This window comes from Nannobrachium achirus (assembly GCF_963921795.1).
Source record: "Nannobrachium achirus genome assembly, chromosome: 7".
NCBI lineage: Eukaryota > Metazoa > Chordata > Actinopteri > Myctophiformes > Myctophidae > Nannobrachium > Nannobrachium achirus.
The window spans coordinates 53,935,103-53,960,102 of NC_137816.1; the positions used below are offsets into that span (position 1 = coordinate 53,935,103).

The 25,000-nt window shown below is 42.0% G+C and overlaps 1 protein-coding gene across 1 annotated transcript in view; it reads right to left on the bottom strand.

Moving 5' to 3' along the window:
- ift74 (intraflagellar transport 74) overlaps window positions 1-25,000 on the bottom strand; it is a gene marked incomplete at its 5' end in the record, with an annotated part of 44,628 nt that overhangs the window by 16,188 nt on the left and 3,440 nt on the right. Inside the window, 4 exons of the mRNA XM_080730321.1 lie at window positions 22,124-22,185; window positions 22,353-22,412; window positions 23,416-23,476; window positions 24,967-25,000. The exon at window positions 24,967-25,000 is cut by the window's right edge and continues 65 nt beyond it. Coding sequence (XP_080586447.1) covers window positions 22,124-22,185; window positions 22,353-22,412; window positions 23,416-23,476; window positions 24,967-25,000 — 217 coding nt within the window. The remainder of the gene's footprint in view (window positions 1-22,123; window positions 22,186-22,352; window positions 22,413-23,415; window positions 23,477-24,966) is intronic.

Here is a 25,000-nt window from a genome sequence, read left to right on the forward strand (position 1 = left end):
AACTGGGAAATCGAATTCTAAAACTAAGATCATCATCATTTGTTATTACATTATAAGATGTTCTCAGTGCAATGTGTGACCATACTGTATATCCTACTGTACATGTTACTCTAGCATAGGGCTGTCACAATTATTACATAATCGTCTAATCACAATTATTTGACATAATCGCGATTATCTTTCATAATCGTTTCCATGTTCAAAAATGATCATATATTTATTAAAAAAAGTCAAAAATAGTGGAAATAGCAGATCTACAAGTTCAGTTGTGAGCTTGTAGATCGGCTATTTCCACTATCAATTCTTTTTTAAGTAAAAGTTGTCAAAAATGTCATAATTTCTTTGTATATTTAGGTTATGTGTCATATCTACCATGTGCAACTTCAAAGCCTATAAGCCAAACAGAAATGTAATTGTCAACGACAAAAACACAATTAAATCGTTAATCGCAATTATTTGAGTGACATTTAATCGTCATGTAAATTGTCAAAATTGTGACAGCCCTACTCATGCATCAATAAAATGCTGATCACGGAAAGTGGATTCATCTTCTCACTTAGGAATCAATGGTGTAATTTTTCAGCTATTATTAAAGCTAGTAAAGCTATTATGACAAAAGTGCCATCCACTGAGACCAGAGGTCTATCTAAACACTAACTTGTTCATCCTAGGTATTTTAACTCATTGTAAGCTGGGATTCATTGATTATTCAAAATGTAATAATTCAATAATTCCTAGTTCACTGATGCTACAAGCAGCCAAAAATAAGTAGAGGCCTCAAAACCACAGGGCCCAGGCCACTAAACACACATGTGTGTTATTGTATCCTTACAAGTATGCATGTATGTCAAAGAAAAATACAATCAAAGGGTTTTATTTAAATCTATATTGGGCAGAGCATGTGAGCGGGCCGTTTTTGACGTGAGCGAGCGACTTTTCAAATGGGTCTGAGCGGCTTTGGAGCGAGGATTTTCCTCCGCTCCGTTCCTCCGCTCCGCTCCAAGCCGACCCTATTGGGGCCGCGCGCCGCATGTTTCCAACAAAACAGAGCCGTGCAGTACTAGGCAGTGAAGCCATGTCGGCACCGCGGAGACGGAGAGGAGAACAGACAGAGAATTCCCTATCACGATTTCACTCAAGTCAAATGTATCTAAATTTATATCATCCACACACGTAGGCTATGTTTATAATAAATTGCCTAAGCCTACCTACCTTGTGCCAGTTAAGTTACCAGCAGCCAGTCAACGGATACGATTTGAAAATCAAGTGAGACTGATTTGGCTGAATGAAAAACACACGCCACGAGTCGCCTCCCTCTCTCGGTTGTGGTGATTAATCAATAACCAACTGGATGTAATATTGCCCGTCTTATTAAAAAATACAATGCCTTAGATTAGATGGCGTCTTTTGTAACAGTGAAGGCAGGTTTCCATCAAGCCGAGGCTCACGTCGTTACCACAGGCATTTGTGTTGGGAACACTTGTTGTGGCAAAGCAAATGAGAAAGTGTTTCGCATATGGTAGCAAAATACTTTTTTTATTTTGGCTGCTGACTCTGATTGATGACAAGGTGAGCGACGGAGCGGCGGGGAGCGGAGCGGCGCGGTGGCCAACCAGAGCGACGAGCGAGCGGGACGAGAGCCCTCTGGAGCGCGGAGCGGCTTCCGTTCCCGCTCCACTCCGCTCACATGCTCTGATATTGGGGGAAACTCAAGTTAAAAATATTGTTCAGTATTTCAAGTGCTAATTATTTTTGAACTGATGCCATCTTTAAGCATAAGTCTACCCACGACCAAAGCACTTAAAGACATCATGAAATGGCTTTTTGCGACTCTTATTGTGATTCTAGTCAAACGGAGCCTGGTTGTGTCTCAGCCAATCACAGTCGTTCCCTCGGTCTATATAATGTAAAACGTTATATATTGTTATTGGAGTTTACGGTTTAAATCTAAACTGGGAACGTTTCTGTAATGCACTGTCTGGCCGTCATCTTGAATTAGATTCACAACAGTAGCAGCCCAACAGTAGGCTATTTAAGCTTTGCACTGCAACGGCAGATGACAACGGCAACCGGAAATGAAAAGCGCTCGATAGATCAACCTGGCGCAGTCGCGGCCGTCTCTACTACGGCAGAGTCTACCTTTCCACGTAGCGGCTACAACGCCTGCTGCGTGGTAGCGTTGCCATGGGAACCAGAGCGTTCAGCGAAAGGGGTGGGACCCCGTCGCCAACGGCTGGTTGCTTAACGGTTGCTTTTGACCGCTACGGCGATTACGTCATTACAGCCGTAGTCCCGCCTCACGTCGCCGTAGTAAAAACGCGCCCCTTAAATTTCCTAGTGTCTCCATAAGGAGGAACAGCCAAGTGTGGAGGAACATAAGCCACTGTATAGGAAGGAATCACACAGGTGAATGAAATCATGAAGGGATCAAGCCATCAAGGTAATGCTGATGTAATCACACATTATGTTTTTGTTTGACAGGAAGTAATTAAGATTGTACTTTTAGGGATTTTGAGATAAAAATAGTAGTGCTGTCCAACGATTAAATATTGTAATTGCAATTAATCACTTGATTTAGCTAGTTAATCGCTCAATTACATCGCAAATAAGTCATCTGTATACTGTATGTTGGTTAGTTTACTGTTGAGTGAGAAAACAATATTGCACATTAAGCTAGTCATCTGGAGACCTCCCCCAAACAATTGTTGAGATAGTAATGTTGGGAAACAGTGTCGTAAACTACGGGTAGGTCGTAAACTACGGGTAGGCCAAATGGCTATAATATAGGGCGGCATAGCTCAGGGGTAGAGAAACTGGTATTAGAGCACGAAGGGTATAAATCCCGAAGGGTTCCCAGTTCGAATCCGGGCTCCCCCTGAGTTAATGTCGAAGGGTCCTTGGGCAAGACTCTGAACCCCTAATTGCCTCCGGTGAGTAGGTTGGTGCCTTGCATGGCTTCCTCCGCCACCGGTGTATGAATGTGTGTGTGAATGGGTGAATGTAATGCACAATCTATGTAAAGCGCTTTGGATTAAAAGCGCTATATAAATGCACCATTTACCATTTACCATTTATATGAATATGTGATTAATTGCGATTAAAATAATTAATCACAATTAACATAACGGTGAGTTAATTGTGATTAAATTAGTTACCTCGAACAGCCCTTAAAAAGACACAAAAAAACAAACAATTTGTCTAAAATAATATGTTAATTACATCTCCATTGTGACCACGGATATGCTCTAAAAGTGTGAGAGAAAAAGAAAACGTGTTTTTCATTTCATGACGTATTTAAGATGTAATTCAATTTACATTACATTGGTGCCTTTCCCTAGCCAATAAAGATAAGATGAGTGGCTGATGAAAGACTCTTGGGCTATTTCCGAACTTGACCTAGATTGACAGTAACCGGTCCCTTATTCCTCTAAGTCACGTGATGCAATTAGCACCAACCCAGCATAACCTGGGTGATTGAAGGAATGTGTGCTACAGGGCAAACTTCTAGTGAGATTTGTGAGTATTTGTTTTTAAGGACATTTATGCTTCATTCAGATAGGATCATGAAGGGAGAGAAACACGAATGGAAAGAGAATATGCTGAACGTTGTGAGAAACAATCCAGGGTGTTAACCCTTTACGAAAATTAAGAAAAATAAAAAATCTTCTGAAGGTTTTCTGAAAAACATATTGTCGTTGTCGGGTGGAAACCTTGTATGTCCAAAACCGTTCGTTTTGTATTTATCATTTTAAAAATGATTTAAACTAGTGAAAACAGCCGATCTACAAGCACACAACGCCTCGCACCGCGAGGCGTTGTGTGCTTGTAGATCTGCTGTTTTCACTACTTTTGTGAAACAGCCTTGTCTGATGAAGCACAGCTTTACTTTGCGAAAAAACATACAAATTTGAAACTTGGAGATACGAGATTTCCACCCGACAATGACGATATGTTTCTTTATCTGTGGTGCTCAAAGTTTTTAATGTCAAGGACCTCCTAGAATGATATGTATTTGACCACGGACTCCCATCTCAAAATATTTTGTTCCAGCAAAGATTTGAGTAAAAAATGTTCGCTTTAAAAAAATTGATATTCAAAGATTTGCACACATATATTTTCAAGTTTAAAAAATATAGCAGATCTACAACCTCATAGCGCTGCACTCAGTGCCGCGCTATGAGCTTGTAGATCTTCTATTTTTGAATAGCCAAAGTATAAAAAAGAATTGTTAAAGTGGTTACGTGAAGCGTTCCCGGTTCTTAATGGGTTAAACTCTGAAAACGTATTTACCCACAACGGGACAATTTTTACACAGTGTTAAAATGAACAATCCAGATCTTGCTTTGTAACTAGTGGAGCCACCAGGGCACTCCATATCCTTCTGTTCTTGTTATCCTTTGTATGAATGGGATTGTACAAGGCAGCTCCCAGATATGGAATGTGAAGAAAAATGAAAGCAAGGCAAACTTGAAAAAGCTGCCTAGCATAAATCCATCCATGAGAATAAAGGTTTGATCCCTAATAGACAGGATCACACAGTGTATGCATTATTACTTTGACCATTCGTTTATGCTTTAACTACTAGTAAGACGCCTCCAGTGATGTGGACATCAGGGATCTCCATATATGGGCATAAAAGGGATTCTGTTAGTGTGACATCACAGTGAAGCCAGAGCGTGATGTCAGAGCTGCAAACCCATTCTGGTAGCGTGGTTCCCCTGACATCACAGTGACATCAGAGCATGATGACATCATGATGACACTGACACATTTTTACGGTCTATGGGTTGTGACGCTTCTCATGGTAAACTGCGACCTTCGGTCGCAATTAAAACATAGCAGCCATACAAGCTCACAGCGCTGCACTGCAAGCTTATATATCTGATATTTTTTAATAGCTAAAGCATCAAATATTTCCTTAATGGGTTAAGCCAATGCATCTGAATCCCATTTATTTTGTAGTTATTTCCGAACTAAAAAAAGCATTACTGACATGAGGCCTTACCGAGACTGCTACTCAAATGAAGCCTATAGTGCAATTTCTATTTGGCTCCAGTGTACAGCAGGAAGTAGCATTGCAGTTGAGAGATCTAGTCTAGACACCAAATCTAGTCTCACGATCCTACGGTCACGTTTTAATTTGACTGTTATCTGGAACCACTGACAGCGGTGAGCGAGGGTCAAGGCCACAAATCCCTGTGTGCAACAAATATATTCTGTTGCCAATATAATTGATAAGTATTGTAGAGAATTGCTAGACACAGAGAGAGAGAGAAAAGGTCAAATAATCTTGTCTCTTTTATGTGTTCATGTGTGAGAACAATGTGGCGTAAAAAGCTTGTGAAAGGTGGTAATAGCTAAAAGGTTGTTATGCAACTTGTCTGTCTTGCTGTTGCTCCCTCAGCCACTCTCGGAAAAGATTTCTCAGTTTGCGTTCAACAAGATCCAAAAGATAAATAAAGAGGTCTTCTGCCATGGTTGCAAACATCACATTCTGTGACAGATAAACTGAAGCAAAAGCATTTGCTTCGGTAGACAATGGCCCTCTTTGTTTGGCCCTCTCGTACACTGTGAAATACAGAGTGTTAAATTATTTTCACACTCTCGTGGTGTAGTTAAATTAACACTTAACATGGCCCAAAGATGACCCAAAGGCTCAACACGGGGGCTTGGTTCCACAAGTTGGCTTTTCTTTATTGTTTTTTTGCAGTTTTCGTAACAGAACATGCAGCCCCCGGGCGGGGAAAACATCTGACAGCTCCTTTGAACAGAGGACTCCACACAGTCAGAGAGTCACTCAGATAAACCCCTGGCATCACATACTCACAGTGTCACCAGACTGTCTTCGTCATCAGACTGTGATGAGGCCTGTGATTTGCCTCAGTTCTGCTGCAGTAGGTGAAAGGAGAGAGGACACTGCTACTGTACTGGAAGTGCCAGCAACGCTAATGTGTCGTTTCAATGGAGTCCCTGTGGTGTTAATTTATTCTTCATGAGACTGTAGGAAGACAAAGACGCACAAGAGTAGAGGAGACACGTCGCAGACCGCCGTTAAGACAGGCAGACGGCGACATAAACTAGAAATCCTTCTGGTGGGGGGGTTTATCCCAGGTCAGCAGAGCTGAGGTGTGCAGGGGATCTTAAACGCCACCTCTAGCACAATTACTTAGCGAGGGACAGGAGCTGGTTACCACCATTTTTGTTGTTTGTTTAAAAAAGGTCCCAGAACATGGCATCGAACAGGTCAGGACTACTGCTGTGGCTGCTGTCGGTGGTGGCCATGGACTTTGTGGGACATTCCGAAGGAGCCACATTGGAGGATCAACTGGTGGTGAGTAGAGGCTTAGCATTTTAGCTATATTTCAGCATGACTGACTTTACCAGAGGTTTTCACAACAGCCTGTAGTTGTTAGATTGTTGGTTTCAATGCTGTTTCAGTCTGAATATGTGAGTCTACAGAAATAACCAGCTTCCTTATGAAATAAGTTATGCATTGACTTTTTTTTTTAATATTTTGTTTAAAGCTAACATATAGAGCTTTTTTTAAACATTAAAAAAATAACCATATTAAGTAATGGAAACCTAGTTTTACCAGACAACCATTAACAGAAAGGACAAACAAATGCACACAGGCAGGTGCTAGTTATGCTGTAAACATATACTACAGACCTGAGACCTCCATATCTTTTGAACGAGCAAACTTGAATTGCACAGGCAAAAATTTCACTGACAATGACAAATGCGATTAAATTAATGTCTAAAACTTTTCTCTGACTTGACAACAGACAGTGAACTTGACGAACAAGAACCTACATAGCATCCCCACCACCAATTATGGACATAACGTCACTAGAATGGTCCTGAAGGACAACTCCATTGAGTTGTCAGCAGCGGACTACTGGGCTCTGGCCAACTACAGCAGCTTGGTAGAGCTGTATTTGGAGAACAACCTCATTAGAACGGTGCCTGGGAAACTCTTCTCTGTGCTGCCAAAGCTCAAAGTACTCAACCTTTCCAGCAACAACATCAGCAGGTAAGGCTTTTCACCCCTTACTGACACATATCAACTAGGGGTGTAACAATATAGTAACTGAATAAACAATCTATTTTAATGTGCAACGATCTACTATATCGATATGCAAACAGCAAAATTGGCTTTGTATCGTATCATATAGTTTTACAGTGTAAATAATCAGTATCAAATCGTTTTGCAATGCAAATAATCGATTGTATGGATACTACAAGGTCGCCCGAATCGGCGACATTCTGGGTCCCAGAAAACGATGGTTTAGTGATGAAAAGTGATGAGTCATCACTTTTCAGGGTTTTGTGGGTGTTTTCTGGAGCTGTGGCGACCCCGAAGGTCGCCGACTCGGGCGCCCTAGCTAAATCATTAGAGCATGCCCTGGGCTACATCTGTGCAAAATTTGATTAGCACGAGAAAAAAAACCCTAAGGCCTCCGACTAACATGAATGCTCACCCATATATGCATCGTTTTCTGAGGCCATTTCTAGCCCAAGGAATGTTTTTTATGCAAAACAAATGCTTGCAATGGATTCAGCATCATGACAAACCCCTAGTTAGACCCCTCAGATCCTACTTAAATACCCAGAAAAGAAAAAAAAATCTGGGTATTTTCCTCTTGTATTGAAAGTCGATGGGAGCCCAACTTGATTTGGCCGCTGTGGCGACCCCGAATGTCGCAGACTCGGGCACCCTAGCTAAATCATTAGAGCATGCCCTGGGCTACCAGGGCACTTTTAGACTGATTAGCGCGACATTACCATGTCATCTCTCTAACACCCCCGACTATAGTGCTCAAACCTTTTAATGTCAAGAACCCCCAAAAATATACTATGTATTTGACCACCGACCCCCATCTCAAAATGTTTTGTTCCAGGGACCCCCCTAGACCCTATTTTGAAATACACTTCCTCTAACAGACACTTTGGCAGGTAACAAGTCATCATACAGAAGGTATTTAGGCAGTATAGTAGCATGGTTTGGACTTAGTTACTGTTTCTCTAGAAAAAAAATAGCAGATCTACAAGCTCACAGCGCGCTGCGAGCTTGTAGATCTGCTACTTTTGAAAAATCTTGAAAATGTTTGCAAATCTTTGAATGTATATGTATTTTTACAGCAGACATTTGTAACGCAAATCCTTCTTTCTCTTGGTCCCTGGAACTAAATATTATCAGATGGGGGTCTGTGGTCAAATACATACATATAACTCTAGGGGTCGAGTTGACATGAAAAAGTTTGAGAACCACTGACAGAGAAACATGGGTTTTTCAGAAAACTGTTAGGATCTAGAAGACTTTCTTTCCAGGTCTAAATGGATTAAACAAACACTATACATTAACCCTATACTGTATTGTTCTGTTAGGGTGGCTCCTGATGCATTCTCTGGCCTTGATAACCTGACAGAACTGGACCTCTCCCACAACCTCATAACGTCTCTACCCACAGAGGTTTTCAGGGGCCTTGTCAACCTGCAGGTATTTGCAGCAATGTAGTTGTTTATTCATAAACAAATTATACACTGCAACATATTGACTGTAAAAACAGTATGGGCTCTATCTTCATCCATGCTAAACCCTAAACCCATAAACTTCTTTGCCTTTTTTTTTTTTTTTTTTTGAAAAACATTTTAAAATACTTCAAATAGCCGATCTACATTGACACGTTGTGAGCTTGTAGATCAGCTTTTTGAACTATTTAAAAATGTTTTTTCAAAATAGTAAAAAAAGGCAAAGAAGTTTAAGAGTCTAAGGTTTAGCACGTTATTAGTTATTTGTATATTATAAAGTTTAAAAGTTTAAAAAAAGTTACAGTATACCTACTGTACCTGGCACACCATAACCATTCTTTCCATCCATTATGATTACAGAAAGCTTCTCGATGCTGATAATACTTGACCTTAAGTATTATAGTTACACTTGTTTATGACTTATGATAAGATAAGGCATTGTGAAGGCTTATAAAAACTCTTATATTGCATAATTTATGCATTTTAGATAGAAAGTGTTGCAAATGGGCATAACAGACAAGATTTCTTCTGTTTGGCTTACTGTAAAGTTGATAAAATCTATTTCTGCAATGGCCCACGAACACCACTAATACCGTTGCCAATACTGTAACGTAACACAGTGGATCTCAACGTGGGGTACTGGCTGGGACCCCCAGGGCTCCATGAGGTGGTTCCAGCTAAATGATTGATAGTTAGGAACTTAATGGCCTTCCACACCAAGCACAAATAGTGTATATACAGTATATTGTTTTAAAAATCGTTCTAACTCAAGTGGATGTAAGAGTTCACACCACAACTATAACCACAGCAACGATATTGTTCTAGTCAGGCACGTGCACACATAGACATCAAAGGAGGCTTGAACCCCTGCCCTTTTATCAGTCTGTAAAAAGTGCCCTCTCCAGACCATGAAAGCAGTTTTAACTTTTTACTATGGTGAAAGAAATGCAAATGCCTCCTTTCCATGACATACCCGAAATCCATGCCGTTAAGCCTCATCTCCAGTATTGACTTGATTATGCTTAGTTCAGTGTGGTATCACACATCAAAAATAGCCGACCTCCATAGCCGACCTCCACAACGCGACGCGTTGTGAGCTTGGAGGTCTGCTTTTTTCAATATTTCCACCTAAAGGCCCTTTTATACATTTTAGCCCCTGCCTCTCTACAGTAACATTCTCTGCACGTCCCTGGTTCTAGTTCTAGTGGTTGGTGTGGATGTCCCGAGAGTCACTGTAGATTAACACTGAGGATTTTACAGTGTAGATTGGGGTCTCAGAGATAGAAATCATCTGGGGGTCTAATGCGCCTAAAGTATAATATCAGACGGGAGATTCTTCAAATTAAAACGTTTCAGAATCACTGCTGTACTGTATGAGGCAAATAGCACCTCTTGGCTGTGGCTAGCATGTTTTCCAATTCTACAGGTCTGTCCAACTAACCATTATTTGGACCTTATTTCATTCTGAACAGCTGACTAGTAAAACAACTGTTCACATACTCAGCCTTTATATTTGCCCTGGGTGGGGGCAGTGACCCGAGACAGTGATAACTGATAACCACTCTGATAATATGACAGGTAGCTGACTGGTAGCTCAGTGGTTCTCAATCTGTGGGTCAGGACCCCCAGGGGCGTCCCCAAATTTTTTTTTTTTAACAAACCAACATAAAGTTTAAGTGTAAAGAGGGTATCTACACATTTCTAAAGTGGCAATGTTAGGACTTATACCTCTAAAATGTCAAATTAAACATTGGCCAAATGAGAAAATAGCAGATCTACATACTCACAACGCAAGGCGTTTTGAGCATGTAGATCTGCTATTTTCACAATAGAACCGTGTTATACAAAATGTAACTCTTAGTGCTCGTCAGGATGGGGGGTCCCCAGTTAAAATATGATTATTTTGGGGGTCGCGGCCTGAGAAGGTTGAGAACCATTGAGAACCAGCTGACCAACCAATGGAAGCAAAGTCAATGATCTTCGCTGTGGAACTACAACAAACATAAAATCACCAAACACTAATATATGTATTGAACTAAACAAACTAACGTTGTCTCCTGTGTAAGTAAGCTGTAAAAAATAAAAAATAATAATACTAATAATCAGGCTGACTGGAAAAAATCGAGACAGTGACAGATCAATTTTGGCATTGGCCACCAACCCATGTCTATACCTGTAACACACTGAAGTTGTTTCTTGTCCTGTGAGCTGATTAATGTGGTTGTGTTTCTCTGAGGTGCTGAGTCTGAGAGCTAATAGTCTGCAGGTTCTGGACAACAGAACCTTTGCGGATGTGAAGCGGCTGAGGTCAGTGGACCTACAGGACAACACATGGAACTGTTCCTGTCAACCACTGCAACTCCTCAACACACTCATTACCTTACAAGTCAATCTAGGTAGGAATCGTAGGATACTATGTTTTCTTTTATTTTATTGTTTTACTATTGAACAATTTCAGATAAATCTTTGTTCCCCCAGTGCACTCTGTGGTTATGAAGGTTGAAATACAGTATATGTTTGAGGAAGGCTTGACTTGTCAATGACTGTTCTTGCTGGCCTGTGTGATGAATGTATACCACAGACAACGTCACAACATGAGCACCCACCAATATCCATTTTAAGCCATTATTACATGGCTTGGTTGAATGCTTGATTCTGATTGGTCAATCGCTGAAGTCAGCGGTGTGTTATGTAAGGGATAACGGTGTTATGTAAGGGATAACGTCTGTCTCAGCGGACGTTATCGCGAAAAAAAAATCCCGACAGCCTGAATTTACAACTTAAACGTTGCGCTCAAGAATGTTTAAGAGCGATAAACAACGTCTGTTTAAGCGATAAACAGACGTTGCGGTTGCAGTAACAGAAAATGGATTCTATTTGACCAACACTTGCTTTTTTTCCAAGGCGACGTGTTGCGCTGGGGGGACGCCAAGTGCAACACTTGTGGAATACTTTCACTACTGTATGCAAGGAAGGAAATACTTGTACGTTGTTTTTTGTTTTTAGTTTCGAGTCAAATTATTTATTTTATTGAGTAGCCGTGTAATAAGCAGGATAACGTCTGGCTCAGCGGTCGTTATCAAGAAATAAAAATCCCTTCAGCCTGTTGGGTTTTTTATTTCAAAGTGGGTGACGAAGCACCCTGGGGTGCCGTGATGCCAGTCCAGGGGTGCCGTGAGATAATTTGATAATATTTGGAATTCATCAATGTCACTACATCAATATCACTTCACTATGCTATGTAAAACAGACCTGATTTGCCTTGTACTTGAGTTCTTTTTCCATCTACGACAAGTCTCTTCACCAAAAATAGCAGATCTACAAGCTCACAACGCGTCACAACGTGACGTGTTGTGAGCTTGTAGATCGGCAGTTTTTGGTGAACCTTCCCCCCAGAATAGGGATGCTGGGTTTCAAGTGGTTAAACGTCAAGTATAACGTTATTTTCAGTCAGTTCTGATGGAAATGTATATTTCCCCGATAGGATGTAAGATTCTAAAAATTAACAGTGTAATTCAGGGGTGCCGTGGATGAAAAGGTTATTTACAGGGGTGCCCCGAGTCAAAAAAGTTTGAAAACCCCTGCCCTACACCACAATGTTCCTTCTTGATATGTATCTCATTTTAGAGGAATTACAAAAAAGTCTGTCTGTCTGTCTGTCTGTCTGTCTGTCTGTCTGTCTGTCTGTCTGTCTGTCTGTCTGTCTGTCTGTCTTACCTACAGCTGGTGCACTGTGTGCTTCCCCAAAGGACAGGGTCAACCACACCATTCTAGAGACTTCAGGTGACTGTAACCCAGAACCTGTACCACTAGTGCCACTGCAAACGTCAACACTAACTCCAACACTACCCTCCACAACTACAGCGACTCCACTACCACTACCAACCACCCCCGCAACAAGTACAGCTCAACCCACCTCACCAAACCAGCCCACCACACCTTCAGCCACAGTAGTGATGATGACCCACAGCACCAGCACTTCAGGTTCTAACAAAGGTAGGACGGGTAGAGGGATTTTGTTTTCACATAAGACCCGTTTCAGCAGATCTACGAGCTCCTAGCGCGGCACCGAGTGCAGCGCTATGAGCTTGTATATCTGCTATTTTTTTAAAGCAAAAAAAATATTTAAAAAAAAGGTTAAAGTGGTTACGTGGACCAGATTAGTTCCCGGTCTTTTAATGGATTTTAAACCAGTGATATTTCTCATCACAAGTCCTCCATACTACTTCATTCCAAGTCACAAGGGCAGGTCACTTGGCCTCTGGCTAGTGCTGACTAAACTGTTGGTAATCAACAACGTATTTCTTCTAATAAAAACACAATAGGAATTTATTGCAGTGAACCAACGTAACCATGACAGAGCGCACTCAAAGCATGTGATTGGTCACGCCAGAGTATTGGCTGCTGTTTATTTTTTATTCTTTTATATATAATTTTTATCCCACGATTTTGTAACCCATTTTTCACCCAGTGCCAATTGCCTATGCCTGCTCCCCCTCTGCCACGCCTGGGGAGACAACAGACAAACCTCATGCTTCCTTCAATGCATGGGTAGTCCAAGTTGTTTTTTTCACCTGAAAGGGGGGATTTCCCTGGGATGGACGTAGCACGTGGAAGGAACATGTTATTCCAACCAGTTCCTTTCCCCTCCATCAGGCGCCCCGGCTGGCCAGGGGGAGGCATTATTGAGACCAGGATTACTGCATGTTTTTGTGAGGGTATCAACCCTAGGGGACACGGGGAGAACATGCAAACTCCACACAGAAAGGCCCTATCGCCAACCCCACCTAGGGTGTGGGCGCTGATGACGCGGAGGGAGGAACACGCCCCCAGCACCCACAGCATCCCCCAGCAGGAATCGAACCCAGGACCTTCTAGCTGTGAGGCGAAGCGCTAACCGTGCCCCTTGGCTGCTATTTCTGACTGAGAGAGAAGCCATGGCTATGGCTATAGTGACTAGTGAGCTCACACTGCTGCAAATTAATACAAACAATGAGTTGCAGTCTAAAATGTAAGCACTTTGTTATTTCCAAAATTACTGATCCAAACTAAATTAAACCACAATACGGTACTTATTTGTGTCCACTTGAATGGCGGTCGATGATCATGCGCAAAACTGTGTCAGACCCCCCGTGGGTATTTGGTGCCCGGCGGCTATTTGCCCCCGGAATTTGGAAATATACGGTAATACATCAAATGCATAGTAATGTAAAATAATATATCTATTGTAATATAAACCAGTGGTTCTTAACCTGTGGGTTAAGAACCAACAAATTATTTTGGGAGGTCCCCAGATGATTAATGTGCAACATTGTTTTCTCACTCAACAGTAAACAAACCAACATAAAGTTTAAGTGAGTAGAGGGTATCTGCACATGGTTTCCTCCGCCACCGGTGTATGAATGTGTGCGTGAATGGGTGAATGTAATGCACAATCTCTGTAAAGCGCTTTGGATAAAAGGCCTAACCTATAGTTAGGCCTAAATCAGAAATTAGCCTACAAAAACAAATATGCTGCTACATACTGTACATGTACTGTAAGCCCCTCCCATACACTAAAATGTGTACCCGGCCTGAATGGGTTAAGGAGTTTTTAATACCTCTAAAATTACAAACCAGTAAGACTCCCTAATCGGGAGATAAGCGACCGTAGGTCACATGTATACACAAAGAGCAATGTGTAGACATACTGTGTACCGATGTGCGTGATTTTAGGGCAAAATCTGTAGGAGCAGTGTCCAAAAATGTGTTTTGCAAGAATCGGCCTCATGGTGGCGCTAGAAGAGGGCCATGTGAGAAATGAGGGGTGGGGTCTCCGCGTTGCCTTGGCGGACGAATAGGTACCGGCCCTGGCTCTCCCGGACGCTCCTAGCCCGAGTTATGGCATTTTATGTGAGCTGCAGTGGAGGGGGTCCTCCACTGGGGGCGCCACCACTTTTGCATCCGTTCTGGAGCACCAGGAGTCGGTGGTCCCCGGGAATTCCCCGTGAGCAGCCCCGTTGGGGTGGTCATTTGGTCATTTTTGCACATTTGGTCATTTTTTACATCTGGGGGTCCCCCAGGGACCTGGGGGTCCCTGGGGCTCCGGGGGTCCTTGGAGGTTGTAGTTTGGCAGGCAAGGAGTGTGTGTGTAAAATCTGGCATGGATCGGGTCAACGGGTGCGGAGATATAAGCAGGGAAAAAGTGTGACGTGTGACGTGTGAGCACATTTGGTCATTTTTTACATCTGGGGGTCCCTCAGGGACCTGGGGGTCCCTGGGGCTCCGGGGGTCCTTTGAGGTTGTAGTTTGGCAGTCAAGGAGTGTGTGTGCAAAATTTGGCATGGATGGGGGCAACGGTTGTGGAGATATGAGCAGGGCAAAAGTGTGACGGACTCACTCACTGACAGACAGACAGCCCGTGGAGGTTTTGGTAGTAAATGCGACCTACGGTCGCAATTAAACATTTTGTCAAATATTAGAGGCAGAAATTTTGAAAATAGCACTTGTGAGGCGTTGTGAGCATGTAGATCTGCTATTTTCACAATAGAAACGTATTATACAAAATGTAATGCCTCAACTCTTAGTGCTCGTAGGGTGGGGGGTCCCCCAGTTAAAATATGATTATTTTGGGGTCGCGACCTGAAAAGGTTGAGAACCACCGGTCTAAAAGTGGGTTCTTTTCAACTCTTACAACCTCTCTCTCTCTCTCTCTCTCTCTCTCTCTTCCCCTCCTCTACACCAAGCTCCAGTAGGCGGCTCTGACGACAACAGCAGCCCCGGTGGTGGCGGCGGCGGCCCGGTTCTGGGCAACACCTGGAAGCTGCTGGTGGGCGTCCTGGCCATCGCCTTCTGCATCTCCACCGTCATCGTCTGCGCCGTCAAGTCTCCGTCCTGGTACAAGCTGCTCTTCAACTACCGCCACCAGCGGCTGAGGGAGGACGACGAGCCGCCGCACATCTTCACCACGGCGGGCGGACGCTACTCCAACTATAGCCTGGACACGCAGCAGACCGAGGCCTCCGCCTACGAGCTGGAGGTCAGCAGTCAGCACGGGGACGACCAGGAGGACGAGGACGGGTACTGTAGACACTACTTCTTCTATCACAGTGGTTCTCAACTTTTTCCGGCCGCGACCCCCCAAAATAATCATATTTTAACTGGGGACCCCCCCCCCCCCTACCCTGACGAGCACTAAGAGTTGTGGCATTACATTTTGTACTACACATTTCTATTGTGAAAATAGACGATCTACATGCTCATGACTTGTGAGCATGTAGATCAGCCATTTTCACAATTTCTGCCTCTAATATTTGACAATTTGGCCAATGTTTAACTCAGTGAATGCCACCCTTTATTCAAAATCTACAAAACTGGTGCCAGCCATTTTGCTTAATTTTGCCTTTTTATGGGGGCCAAAATCATATTTTGTACTTAAATTACATATATAAATCTATGCTTCTATCGAAAGCCACACTACCCCTCTTACAAAGGAAAACATGTATATTTATATATATATATCCTATCATTAGATTTGGGCTTCAATAGAACATGTGTAAGATGTCTTGATCATCATCATATGTGTGTGCTGTGATGGGCCCTGTGTGCAATCTGGAGTGCAATACCATTTGAAAACCACCAGAGGGTGGTCTCCTACTATCTGATCAACTAACAGAAGAAGGAAGAAGACGTCCATCTTTTTTTTGGTTTGGGCCTGTTGTTTACATTTTGGCCAGGCCTTTTAGCTAGCATGCTACACACTTCGGAACCCTGGCGATCGCGATCAAGGATAGGTAGAGAAGAATGGATGGCACCGCTGGAATCCTGAGAATTTTCTGCGTTTTTTGAGTACTTATAGTTCGTCAGGGATGCACGGGAAAGTGTATAAACGAACGTTTTAGATAACATTTAAACGGCCGGAACCAATCTTCGGCTATACCGATTTTCCGCCGGACTGTGTTACACTGGTGCTACAGTCAAATCGGCCGTATCGCTCAGGTCACGGAGGCATATGGCCAACTTCTAGAGCGATTTTTTTGAAATTACAATTATGAAAAAATTAAAAAACTTTTGATTAATTAAAAAGACGTAAAAGACGTTTATGGCACCGAGGTCCAAAGACGTATAAGACGTTTATGGCGTTCAGTGAGTTAATTTGTCATTTTAGAGATATTAAAAAGTCCTTAAATTGTCACTTTAGAAATGTTCAGATACCTTCTTTACACTTAAACTGTATGTTGGTTTGTTTACTGTTGAGTGAGAAAACAATGTTGCACATTAAGTTAATCATCTGGGGAACCCCCAAAATAATTTGGGGACCCCCCCTGGGGGTTCCGACCCACAGGTTGAGAGCCACTGTTCTATCAAACCATTTAAAAGTAGAGCGTTGGCTGTAACTGTGACTCGTCGTCCAAACGAAACCAGCGAGCTTCTTGCGGTTAAGGTGGTTTATTGAGTCAAAATAACGAGGGTAAAAAATTTACTGAGAGATAAACTGAAATCAAAAGGCGTATAAAGTAAATTCAAACGAAGGCAAAACGGTCAACAGAAAATATGGAGCCTAGCTCACCCCCGTTGTTCTCCCTGAATGCCTGGGCCCAGACACACACCCGACCTAAACCCAACCCTGATTAGCGGACGCCAGTGATGTAAAAAGTACCTTACATTCTTTACTTAAGTAAAAGTATCAATACTGCAAAGTAGATGTACTCTGTTACAAGTAGGAGTCCGGTATAAGTAAAAGTACAAAAGTATTGGTATCAAAATGTACTTCAAGTACCAAAAGTAGAAAGTACTCATTATGCAAAATGTCCCATTTCACAAGTTTCAAATGTACAGGTAAGTAAATATTTGAAAATAGCAGATCTACAAGCTCACAATGCGTATTGCGACACATTGTGAGCTTGTAGATCGGCTATTTTCAAATGGCCGAAATGTATACAGGGCTTAAGTGGTTAACGTATGTTTTGTAATAATAATCAATCTACAAAGTAACTAGTAACTAAAGTTTTCAAATAAATGTAGTGGAGTAAAAGTACCATATTTGGATCGAAGATGAAGTGGAGTAGAAGTAAAAGTATTGGAAATTGGAAATACTCAAGTAAACTACAAATAACTCAAAAGTGTACTTAAGTACAGTACATAAGTAAATGTACTTAGTTACTTTACACCACTGGTAGACGCACAGCAGCCACTACTCAATCAATTAGAAGGGACATCAAAATAGAGTGTGGGAAAAACAAAACAATACAAAAATACAAGATCAACAAACAGAATATACATTTTGGCTCCTACAGGTACATCGAGGACCGCTACATCGACACGGCCAACTACAGAGCTGGAGGCGGGAACGGGAAGTACAGCAGCACAGCCACGGCTGAGGAGGACATACCGTGATGAGCCGACGACCCAAAGAAAAGACACAAAGGTTTAGAGGGAGGATGTTTATAGATTCTTACAACAGCATCGTATTTATTTTTTTCTAAGAAGTGTTCTGTATGACTGACTGATGAAAAAGGATGGACTGACACAGTGAGGAGAAACTTCTTCATCTTTGTCCCAGCTATAGAATCAAATAAGCCCAAAACACTAAGATTATAATCATTATCACAAGGTGGGAAATGATTGTAGATTTAGTTAGAGCTGTTGTGTAAATCAGTGGTTCTCAAACTTTGAAATTTGAAGGTCCCTCCTTTGACAGTGTACAAATTCCATTTGCACACTTTCAAAGGTAGACATGGAAGGGTCAAATTAGACCCCCATAAAGGAACCTAGAGAGTCCCTGATATCCACTTTGAGAACCACTGGTGTAAATGATATCCTAATCTTTCCGATTCAAAACTTCACGGGCAGCCACTTTAACTATATTGCCAGGATATAGGTTTGAGAGTAAGACTTCTGAATGATGGTCGAGTTCCTGTCAAAGCATCTGGCACAGTAGATAACCCAGCCTTTTTAAACGTAATGTAAAATCTACCAGCATCTGGAGGGCCCTCAGGTGGCACAGGGGTAGTACCAGGGGGTAATTACCTGCCCACCACTGCAGAGTCTAGCGGTTTGAATCTGAATTTGAAGTGTCTAGACGAACAAGATTGGGTGTGTTCAAGAGAAGAGACCCTGGTGATCAGCGGTGATCTGTCCACTCTAAATAAAGCTTAGTGGCCTGGTGGTTAGAGTGTCCGCCCTGAGACTGGGAGGTCGGGGTTCGACCCCCGGCCGGGTCATACCAAAGACTCTGGGGTAAGTCCCAGAGACATACTAGCGTCATGTCCAGGGTGTGTGCTTGTACATCAAGCTGCCTCACGCTACAGAAACAGAAAATAGGCTTCTGCCCTATGGGCCTCATGGCTCTGCAAGACTTACTTACTTACTCTAAATTTAGAGAGGATTTGACAAGGTAGCTCAGTGGGTTAAGTCATATAACATTGTGGGTTTGAATTTGGTTTACAGTCAATACTTTTTTCCCCTGCATACTTTCCATAATCTTGACATTTGATTAACATCACGAGCATCAGAGCAGCAGTTCTTGCAGTTAAGTTGCAGTTACTGACTGTGACTCCAACCTCACAGACACAGGCCTTAACTGTGTAATCTGAACACGTCATGTACTGTAGCTGCTGACCTGCGCAGCCAGCCTTATGTGCACGTAAATTAATATCTGCTTCTCCTAACCTTGGCCGAACCGGCCAGCAAGCTGGGTCCACCGTCCGCCTGGCGGCTCCTGTGACTCAGGCATTTTGCACAGTGTTTGTTGGGTCGTCTCAAAACACAAGACAAAGACTCTTTTGAGTCTTCAAAACACTTGGCCTCGGGCCAACGCATCAAAGCCACAACTTGGAATCTTCGTGGCTTGGTGAAACAAAAGAGTCTCAGTCTCAACAGACTACCAAACAGCTGCTGACAAAGCAAGATGAAATGACATGGGTTGAAGGGGTGGGTTGGTTCTTTGCAGGAAAAAAAAGGGTTAGAGGATTGATGTTACCAATGAGGTTACATCATTATGTTTGTTTACAGAATGCAGGAATACAGCTATATCCTTGAGGAAGACAGAAGTCATTCTGAGCCAAACTAAATGCACTTCAAACACGGAGAGGTCTGATAACGGCATGACTCATGTGGATCACGGACTTTGTGTCGCCACCGTATCGCGCCAGTCATCTATAAAGACAGGGTGCCGTGATTGTTTTCCCTCTACAACATGATCATCGAGTATTATGATTATACTTGGAGGAAGATTTTTGTTCAAAGACAAAGTGTACAGGGGCGTCCGGTGGCCTACTGATCAAGGCACATACCACATGGGCACCGCCGCATAGGCATGGTTGCCGCGGCATCGCCGGTTCGATTCCCGACCCGGACGACATTTGCCGCATGTCATTCCCCATCTCTCTCCCCATTTCCTGTCAGTCCACTGTCCTATCAATAAAGGCAAAAAGCCCAAAAACAAATCTTAAAAAAAAAAAAAAAGACAAAGTGTACAGAAGGTGTTAGAATTATGTTTTTATGTGGCCACACCCACCTGTTAATTAAGTATACCTGGTTTGCATGTGGGTGGTGACCCAGCTGAAGTTAGAGACACCCACAATGTTGTGGTGTGGTAAAAAAGGGGTGGGGATGATTTTATGATGTCATTAAAGCAGTGTACCGGTATTTCAATTGGGACTTTTGACTCCGAGGCTTTCAGCTTTCAGGAAGAAACCAAAGATACACAGGGAAGACTTATTTGCATATTATAACCACACCTGGGGGTCTATTAGAGTAATGTTAACTCCATAGACACATACAAAAGAGAAAAAGTACAAAACTATGGCACCACCTCTTTAATGTATCTACAGTATGATGAACTAGAGGTTCAGGCACCTTTCATTTCCATAAAGAATATATATATACACACCAGGCATGTGCACACATGGACATCAAAGGGGGCTTGAGCCCCTGCCCTTTTACCCGTCTGTAAAAGGTGCCCTCTCCAGACCATGAATGCAGTTTTTACAATGGTGAAAGAAATGCAAATTCCCTCTTTAGATGCCATGTTCCTGGAGGAAGCATTCAATAGAATTGCCTTGTCCAAACTCTCTTGAACTTGAATGCAGCATCTTATGTTGAAAGAATTGCCCTCTCCGTGTAGATCCAGCGATTTGCAAGATAAATCATGGAAAAAAACAGAACATACGGACAAAGCCGCTTCCAGGCAGCTTGCACGCTGCAGAGCCATGCCATAAAAAACAAAGCGTCTCTAATCAAATGGGCCAACCTACTGCCATGATGATGGTACACACAGGGCATGAGTCCATTTCAGAGGGGAGGAGGGTAACTGCCTGGAGAACAACGCCCCTGTTCCACGTTCAGGTCTTGAAATTACACCAGAGAACTTGCCAAACTAATAATAAAGATTTTTGATGACTTTTCACTCAGACAGATTTTCTCACAATATCAAGCTTGCAATCATACAGTACGTCAGAATTATTCTGGAGCAGCAGTGGAAAAACTTTGTATTTAGAGCCCTGGAATCCAGTCAGAACTTTAAATTGTCTTTTGCCTGGGACAGCTTACGTTGGGAGTTTTAATGGACTTTATTCATTGCACTTTGTGTATTAAATAATGTCCCTAGGTCCATTATTTAATGGAACTGTACTGTACCGTTGGACAGCAACATCTAACATCATGCATAATGACAGGCTACAGAAAAGAAGACGCTTATCTGCTATTCACTGCAAATCTGACAAAATGGGTTTGTTGCTATTTTTGTCTGTGTACAAATCAAGAGATTGTTTGCTATGAATGTCAATGAACTGTAACACATTCAAACACATAACGCTGTTCCGGTGTATGATAACCTATGATTTGTGTGTATTTGTAGCTAATTCATTCCTCAAAGCTTCAGACTGAATTGATATGAACTCTTAAAAGATTAGTGTAATCAATACAGCACAGAATCAATCATCATCTCAATTAATCCTTTGAAGAGCTGTCAAATACATGTTTAGTGTTTTGTTGCTTTACAGACAGCGCTTAGGGGTCTGTTATTACACTTTCAGAGTTGAATTTGCATTTTGGATATTGTAGTGCATGGGTCTTCAACAGGGGGTCCGGGACCCCTAGGGGGTCCTCAGAGTTACTACAGGGGGTCCTCCAAATCTTTTGAGGGATAGAATTTTTTTTCTCCTTTTTTTACTTAACCACTTGAACCCTAGTGTCCATATTCTGAGAACTTTAGCCAAAAATAGCAGATCTACAAGCTCACAACGCCTCGCAGTGCAAGGCGTTGTGAACTTGTAGATCAGCTATTTTTGGCAAAGATGTTTGGTGTAGAGGGGGGAGAGAGCAGACTAAGTACAGAGTGAAAGGTAAAGTTTATTAAGTATTGACGGTTCAAGTGGTTAAACACAAATTGACATGAATCCAAAATACACTGACGATTGTGCTGTCAAACAATGAGACTATATGGAATCTATGAACAGGTTGTGGGGGTCCCTGCTTCATCTCTCTCTCAACTAAGGGGTCCTTGGCCTGAAAACGTTGAAGACCCCTGTTGTAGTGTATTTCTTAGCAGTGGAACCCCAAGATGCCCAAGCAATACAACACCGTCCAAAGAAAAGCCATGGGTACTTACTCTCGTCTCTCTGTGAAGATGACATCTATGCTCCCTGCCTCTCTGTCATTCTGGGCTTTCAGCTGCGCAAACATAATGATATGGAGAGAACATCACTTTGAATTATTTTGTGAAATAATGAATGAACTTCAAAATGAAAGAATGAACCCGTCCTATTTTGCAATGAGCAGAACTCATTCATTTGTACATTGTATTAATTAGTCTTCTGAGTGTGAACGCTTGTACTCACCATGTTGAATTCCTTCAGCACATCCTCCATGTCAGTGTTGGTGTTCAACATGTCCACCAGCTAGTAGATACAACCAAAAAAAAAGGATAATGTATAATGGATTCTTTTTTTTTTTTTTTTTCATAATAAACGTGACATGAAATGTTCATATGGTCCCATTCCTAGTGCAAACAGGTTCCTGGCCTGTGTGAATGAAGTAGCTCACAGATGCCTCATGGGGACCATAACAATGGATGTCACTCAGGGCTGTCACGATATGACATTTTACATGACAATTAATTGTCACTCAAATAATTGGCGATTAACGATTTAATCGTGTTTTTGTCGTTGATAATTACATTTCTGTTTGGCTTTTAGGCTTTGAAGTTGTACATGGTAGATATGACACATAACCTAAATATTAAGGCTGGGACTTTAACTGATTAATTGCGATTAATTAATTACAGAAAATTAACGCGATTAAAAAAATTAACGCATTTTAATCGCACTTAGTTTTTGCACCACAGAACCTTCAGTTTCGGGCATACTGATCATAGCGATGCATCAACCAAGAAGAGACAACAAACACAAAGGGAGAAGTAGCCGATCAGAGCGCTTTGCTTGGCCCAGTGGATGCAAAATTTAGATTTAAAAAACTCACTCGTTGATTCACTCGTACAACAAAATGTATTTTACTTGCTTCTCAGGTCAAATATCGATGTGCGATTAAAATGCGATTAATTAATCACAGAGCCTATAATTAATTAGATTAAAACTTTTAATCGCATCCCAGCCCTACTAAATATACAAAGAAATTACTGACATATTTGACAACTTACTACTTAAAAAATAACTTTGATACTGGAAATAGCCGATCTACAAGCTCACAACGCGATGCGACGCGTTGTGAGCTTGTAGATCTGCTATTTCCACTATTTCAGACATTTTTCAACATTCACGATTATGACGATTATGACAAAATAATTGCGATAATGTCAAATAATCCTGATTAGACGATTATGTAATAATTGTGACAGCCCTAATGTCACTCATAGAGGTGATGTCAGTGTGCAGGGTTGTTTACCATGTTGTGGTCGGCCAGGTGTCCCTGCAGGTCCTTGATCTCCCCCGCCAAACCCTCCGCCCTGCAGAGGGCCGAAGACAATGAAGTACATGGAACTATGCTATACCTTTTTTCCTCTCTTTTCTTTTCTTTTTTCAGTTATATACAGTAGAATTATTATTATTAATTTAACTCTGACAAATCGAATCAAATTAATTGAATTTCTGATGTTGAGAATCTACTGAGCATGTGTATTAAATGACACTCCTGCATGAGAGACCACATTTCTTAATCTAGCTCTCACTTGACCAGGGGAAACATTATGTGCTTCAGGCACTACACCTTGTCGACCAGTAGGTGTCCTACCCAACAACCAGGTACCATACAGCAGTGGTCCTCAACTTTTTCAGGCCGGGACCCCCAAAATAATCATATTTTAACTGGGGACCCCCACACCCTACGAGCACTAAGAGTTGGGGCATTACATTTTGTATAACTCAGTTCTATTGTGAAAATAGCAGATCTACATGCTCACAACGCCTCGCAACGCACAATTTCTGCCTCTAATATTTGACAATTTGGCCAATGTTTAATTTGTCATTTTAGAGGTATTAAAAAGTCCTTAAATTGTCACTTTAGAAATGTGCAGATACCCCCTATACACTTAAACTTTATGTTGGTTTATTTACTGTTGAGTGAGAAAACAATGTTACACTTACACATTAAGTTAATCATCTGGGGACCCCCCCAAAATAATTTGGGGACCCCCCTGGGGGTCCCGACCCACAGGTTGAGAACCCCTGCCATACAGAGTGGTAAAATGACCTTTTATTTGTTAAGTAAATTCTGGATGGCAGCATTAATTACCACTCAGCTTGGACACTGAGAGATTCAGTGTGTGATGACATCTAGTGGTAGAGTTACAACATTACATAAAAGATAAGTAACAAAATTCCAATTAAAATGATTTTCTAGTCTGTAAAAAAAAAGAAAGAAAAAAGGCGAGTAGCATTTTTCGAATTGAGATATTTTCTCACATCCGATTGGATTATCCGGTCTGAAGACTAATCATCTTAAACACTAGCTTTCAATCATGCAGAGTGAATATATTATTCATTATTAAACTGAATTTCCTGGCTTAGTACGGGAGTCCCTGCAAGGCTAAGCTGCGGAGGGTAACCACCTTGGGGGTCTAAGCTCTGTGGGGTGCAGTGCTCTGCCCTTCAGCATCTCTACGACCAGAGGACAGTGAAGAAAGCAGGAAAGATCGCTAGAGACCTAACTACAGTATAACCTCAGCACCTGCTTCAAGGTCCTTTCCTCGGGTAGGAGACAAGGGGCCCTATTTTCGTCCATGCCTTACCACTTATCCCTAAACTTCTTAAATCGTTCAAACAAGCTCACAACGTGTCGATGCTATTTAAAGTTTTAACAGTTTTTAAACATTCTGTATTGTATTTTATGTTGGTTTAAAAACACAACAGCATTCGTTGGTAGATGTTAACTAATAATTATGGTTATGTCTTGTTTACAGAAATCCATCCATACGGTAGATTTAAAACAGGTCCTTACCTCTTTTCGTAGGACAAATAGACAGAATTCTCCT